Below are 6,021 nucleotides of genomic sequence, written 5' to 3'. Positions count from 1 at the left end.
GTGTGTGTGTGTGTGTGTGTGTGTGTGTGTGTGTGTGTGTATAAAAGTATCACTAAATGATGAAATTAAAAGGAAACACTATGACACTATATCTATCTATCAATCTATCTGTGTGTGTGTGTGTGTGTGTGTGTGTGTGTATATCTCATTTAGTAAGTCACAATAAGTCACATGCTGATGAGTCATCATCAATAAATCATGACTCATTGCTTTTTGGGGGAAAGTTCTGCTGACTCGTGTCACAGAGAAAGACCCAGAAAAGTCCAGAAAGTCAAGAAAAGTTCAGAAAGTCAAGAAAAGTCCAGAAAAGTTTGGTTTTAAGTCTAGTTTAGTTGGTTTGATGGTAAAACAAAACAGTGTAACCAGGAACCGGTTACGCAAGGGAAAGATTTACGTAGTACGTCACGATTACGTAATGACGAACGTAAATACGTGGGCAAGTCTCAACCTGCTCAGTTAGAGAGGCGGCAGAGTTGAAGGCGGCGGACTGTCTCCATCTGTCTCCGTCTGTCCTCGGTGTTTTTGTCTCCGTCTGAGCTGAACCTGAGCGGGTTCATGCCGGGCCTCGGTGCCTGTCTGCTGGCTCTCTTGGTTCCGCTCTGCGCGGCGCTCCGGACCGGGTTTGACGGTGAGTCCACGTGTTTTTTATTTCGTTTTAACGAACTTTATTCATTCATTCAGAGCGCGGGAGCGATAACCGTCCGTTTAACGTCTCAGCAGATGTTACATTTAATGTGTGTTCAGTTTTTAACTGGATATAATATTTATATTTAACTGTTTGTGTATCAGCCCTTAACTTTAATTAAAACTGTAACTAACGTAATTTAAACTTCTAGCTGCTAAGAAACGACTTTTCTTTAAGAAATAAATATTTGAATGTGTATTTTTTATTTATTAGATGTTTGTACTTTTAATTTGTGGCCATGATTCAGCGTCTGTAGAGGCTGATTCAATAACTGACTCACACAAGAAATAAAATGCCTCCTTTTCTGAGGTGAAGGTTATAAAATGACTCAGAGGTTTTTAACAGATACGAGTTTAAAAACTATAAACTAGTCAGGAAAAAATGACTGTGTGTGAAAACATCATCAGTTCAGTCTACATTGAGATGATAAGAAAAGGCGGCAGGATGTTGAAGTTCAAATTTTGGGAATTCATCCAATCTGATAAACAAGGAGGTTAAACTGACACTCAGAGGTATTAAGAATTCAGCCTTCAGATCTGCTGCATGAAGGGGTTAAAATGTGATGAAATCTGATGTTTTTCAGATTTTATTTTGAAATAAAAGATAATAATAATTACATTAAAATACAGTCAAACTGATCAGACAGGAAACGTTGGTTTGATGGAGACGTTTGTGTTCAGCTCGTCTTCTTCTTCATAACAGCTGTTTATTTTGGAAATCATCACGACCCAACAAAAGTCATTATCTCTTTTTTTGGACAAATTCTTGTCTTAATGTGACAACAAGCTGAATATCTCCATGTCTTGGACTGTTGATCATTCAAAACCGGCAATTTAAAGATATCTGCAAGGCCTCCGGGAAATCCTATCACATTTCTAAGTGTTTAGAAAGTAGCTAGCTTCATTTTTAGGATTTTAGCACATCTGTAGGAATTTAGGACATTTCTAGTTCATTTTTAGGATTTTAGCAAGTTTCGACTATTTTGGCACATTTCTAGGATTTCTGGATGTTTTTAGGATTTTAGCACAGATCTAGGATTTTAGGACTTCGGGTCTTAGCGAGGACCTCTGTCAGGGGGTTTCACTCACATTTTTTGGATAAACGAGGTGTATTTTGATGCTGTTTCATTCACTTTGGCACTTTATTTATACTGAAAGTACAATAAAATTCCCGGTGTGAATCACTTTACTTTTATTGTGAGTTAGAAAATGGTTGGGGCCCCCCAGCACCTCTTCAGGGGCCAGATTTGGCCTGCGGGCCTTACGTTTAGTATCACTGCTTTAGACCCGGTGATGGAAATAGTCGTTAGTTCCTAAATTAGCCTGAGTTCCTAAATTCCAGCTTCTTGCTGATGGAAAACACGTTACGTGATTCTGGTTTGAACTTCCTGTCTGTGTTTTCCAGATCAGCCTCAGGTGATCGGTTCACCTGAGGCTGTTGTGGCTGTCGTGGGCGATGATGTCATCCTGCCGTGCCACGTGGAGCCCAAATTCAACGTGCAGGGTCTGACGGTGGAGTGGTCCAAACCCGACCTGAAGCCGGACCCCCTGGACCGCCTGAGCCGGGTCGAGTACGTGCACCTTTACAGAGACCGGCAGGAGGTCCCGGACATGAAGATCTGGTCTTACATCCGGAGGACGGAGCTGTTCACGGATCAGCTGAGAGACGGAAACATCTCGCTGAAGATCAGGAACGTGACGCTCGCAGACGAAGGCCGATACCGATGTTTCATCCCGAAGTTGAAGAGCAGAGTGAAAGCGTCCATCATTCGCCTCGTCGTCAGTGAGTTCGGCGCCAAAAGTTTAAAATCTGTTTGAGGCGGCTGATGTTTTAGTCGTGGCAGGCCGCCGCAGAAACACGAACGCCTGAACCACTGTGTGTTCCTGTAATGTGTTTAATAATTTAACAATCTGATATTTTATTCGGAAATGTGACAAACTTTCGTGACAATAAAGCTGATTTGAATTCGATACAATAAAAAAATCAGCAAAGGTAGAAACTAACATTTCTCAAAACACAAAATAAAATAAATGTTTCACAAAACTTTTCTCTAAAAACATCTCCGAAAATTTTTCACAATATTTCACAAAGCATGTCATATTTTACAAAATACGACATTACACAGAAAATCCACAAAATACGACATTACACAGAAAATCCACAAAATACGACATTACACAGAAAATCCACAAAACGTGACATTTAAAAACACAACGATGCACAAACACAGTATTTTAGAGTTTTTTTCAATCTGTCAGGTTTATTTTGTGTTTTTGTGAAACTTTTTCATACTTTTTGTAATATTTTGTTTTCTGAAATGTTGCTCAAAGAAAACAGTTTTGAGTGGACCGATTTAAGGATACTTTGGTCCTAGAATTGTTTTTTAAGTATCGCTCTGAATGATTTTTATCTGTTTTTTGTGTTTTTTCAGAACCGAAGTCTGTTCACACGACGGACACGCCGCTGCGTGCCCGAACTCCAGATCCGAACGAGACGGACGCTGAAGGTGAGTAAACGCCCGAAAAAGTTTAAATTCTTCGAAAGAAGAACTGTCACTTTTGTTATTGCTTTGAATTCATTCATATATTCGTATGTTTGTTTTTCCTGGTCAGCTGGTTCGGCCAATCAGAGCCTTTGGATCTCGGCTGTGGTCGTCGTCGTCGTCGTCGTACTGATCTCAGCCGTTGGAATTATCGGATATTTCCTGAAACACAAGCATCAAAATGTAAGTTAAACACAACTCACTCACTGCATCAACCACACCGGACATTTTTAGGTTTTTATTATAATTATTATTAACCCTTTACACATGCGTTAATATCACACATGCGTATCGCTCTGGGCTCAAAATGTACTTTTCAAATTCAAGCCTTAAAAATATTATATAATTTATACTACAATTTAACCAACATCAGTCCTATATATAATTTCAAATATTCATTAATTTTCAGAATTTTAACCCTTTAAATGGCAGTTCTTTTCATGGTGCCACTATGATTTTAGATGGAAAAAAGTGAATTATTTTCACTATACTACATGCTGAATAAATGTTTTCTTTCGCTGCTGACAGTCTGGGATATGTCAGTGTGTGAGTGTAGCTGCTGACAGTCTGGGATATGTCAGTGTGTGAGTGTAGCTGCTGACAGTCTGGGATATGTCAGTGTGTGAGTGTAGCTGCTGACAGTCTGGGATATGTCAGTGTGTGAGTGTAGCTGCTGACAGTCTGGGATATGTCAGTGATCAGCAGCTACATTGACTGTGACAGGTCACCTAGTGGAAATAGCATGTATTTCCTCCATATGCCAAATATGGTCAAAATGACCTCATCAGGTGGAAAATAGTCAAAATGACAAATTCAGAGTCAAAAGCCCAGAATGACACCCAGAAATAATACAAGTCCTGTTTTTCTGCTCTGATGGCTGTGGGATCAAAAATGTCAGTTTGAATGGGTTTCAATGGAGCATTTTTGGACCTGAACAGTCTGAATGTAACTATTTAGTTTCCACAGTGTATTTTAGACTTATTGTAGGAGCTGAGCTGCAAATTCACTGATTACACTCAGATACACAATCTGGACAACATTTAGGACACATGCATCAACACACACACAATTATCAAAAATAAAGAATGAAAAGTGTTTAAAATGCAGCAAACAGCCTCTAAACTTCTGTTTATTTTCCCTCCAGCATCTGCGGTACGACACCTGTCATCAGTTTAGGATTTAAATCTGCAGCACGTTCGACTGGACACGGATCATCTCAGGATTTGAAGATGACCTTTAAACGGCTGCCGATGACCCGATGGCTCCGCGCACGAGTAAAAGCCGACTTTTCAAATCTTTGATTTGGTTACAAAAAGTTCAGCCTGCAGAAAAGAACTGTCAGTCTGCATCAGATATTTTATTTAAGAGAAAGAAGCCAAACTCAGCAGCAGCAGCACTACGTTTGTTTGGACGACCTTTCAGCGGAGAGAGCGGCTCCGGTATTCAGCCGGATCTTAAGCGACGCGTAACGGACCAAGTCTTCTCAGTTCCACAAATTTTATTTATTTTATTTTATTTTTTACGTTTTATATTTTATTTTGATTTTTAAATTGTCTTGTAACTAAGCTATTGTTTCACTGTTCTGTTCATTATTTTAAAAAAATGTTTGTTTTCTGGGATTTTGAGTATTAAAATATCTCCTGCACTTAAATTCAGTTCCTTAGTGTTACCTCAAGATGTTTAAAAACTGAATAAAAACCTCAAAAAACACTGAATAAATGTTCTGTTCAGTTTCAGGGACATTATACTGTACTCTAATGTCCCTGAAGTATTTAAAGTATTACTACTATGTTTTTGCACTTTTTGTAAAATGTTTCGTGCTCTGATGTTTCAGAGATTTCAGTGAGAAACGGGATAAAATACACTAAATAAAACGTATTTTCACATAACTGCAGTGTTTTGTTTTATCTGTTGTGTCCTCCTGTCTGTCCGTCTCGTGTCCGCCTGCGTTTGTCTCCGTCAGTTATGAGATATCATAATCTGACCTCGTCCTGCTGAAACAGGACAGATAACTTTAAAAAAAAAGTTAACTATAAATGAAACGTTTGAGATTAAAGTGTCCTTTAGTGACGAGAACAAAAACACCCACAGGTTTGAGAGGCGCGTTTTCTTTCAAATGGACCAAAAAATTACACTTTTTTTTCCTTTAAAAGATGCAAAAAACTTTTTTAAAAGTCAATTAAAAAATTTGAAAAATCACCAAAACATTCTTAAAAAAAAATAATCGACAAACTGATTAAAAGAACAGACCTTTTGTTTCCTCTTCTAATTTAAAATCTTTAATAAAATAAAATAATAAAAAATCTTTCTTAGAAATCACCCCCCCAAAAATTTAATTTTACTTTAAAAAAAATGCCAGAATATATATAAAAAAAATGCAAAAAAGCTTACTCTTTTTTTGAAAATTGCAAAAAAAAGTTTTGAAGAAAACATGCATGTTTTTACTTTCTGACAAAGTTTGACTAAAAAGCTTCAGACAGTTAAAATCTGCATGAAGACGATGACATTTCGACGTTTTTCACGGCTGTGTGACTCCCTCTCGTGTTTAAAGGTGGCACTGACTGAAGCGATGTGCATTCAGGGGTTTTCTTTCTTCAGCGTTTTGCTCTTCAGACATAAAATGAAATATGTTGCAGCTCAAAGTGCATCCCAAAAAATACACAAAAAAATGATTTTGCACCGCAGTCAACGAGGGTTTGTTTTTTTTATTAATTTATATAAAAAATAAATCAAGATAGTAAATATTATCAGATTCTTATTCTTATTATTTTCAGATACTTTACATACAGCCATT

General features: G+C 37.8%; 1 protein-coding gene across 1 annotated transcript; it reads left to right on the top strand.

The window, feature by feature from the left end:
* The first annotated feature begins 482 nt into the window (after positions 1 to 482).
* LOC121966254 (myelin-oligodendrocyte glycoprotein-like) lies at positions 483 to 5,116 on the top strand. The gene is made up of 5 exons (XM_042516363.1): positions 483 to 628; positions 2,090 to 2,467; positions 3,117 to 3,191; positions 3,298 to 3,410; positions 4,372 to 5,116. Exons 1-5 carry the CDS (start codon positions 556 to 558, stop codon positions 4,408 to 4,410), a joined length of 678 nt encoding a protein of 225 aa, XP_042372297.1. The 5' UTR covers positions 483 to 555; the 3' UTR covers positions 4,411 to 5,116.
* Positions 5,117 to 6,021: the final 905 nt, after the last annotated feature.

This window comes from Plectropomus leopardus, unplaced genomic scaffold (genome assembly GCF_008729295.1).
Source record: "Plectropomus leopardus isolate mb unplaced genomic scaffold, YSFRI_Pleo_2.0 unplaced_scaffold23756, whole genome shotgun sequence".
Lineage (NCBI taxonomy): Eukaryota > Metazoa > Chordata > Actinopteri > Perciformes > Serranidae > Plectropomus > Plectropomus leopardus.
Note: the sequence above shows the minus strand (reverse complement) of the source record. Positions and strands in the feature narration are given on the sequence as shown.

Coding starts and splice junctions, on each gene's coding strand:
- LOC121966254 (XM_042516363.1), top strand. CDS start 556: ATGCCGGGCCTCGGTGCCTGTCTGCTGGCTCTCTTGGTTCCGCTCTGC. Junction 3,192..3,297: donor GAACGAGACGGACGCTGAAG/GTGAGTAAACGC, acceptor TTTCCTGGTCAG/CTGGTTCGGCCAATCAGAGC. Junction 3,411..4,371: donor TGAAACACAAGCATCAAAAT/GTAAGTTAAACA, acceptor TTTTCCCTCCAG/CATCTGCGGTACGACACCTG.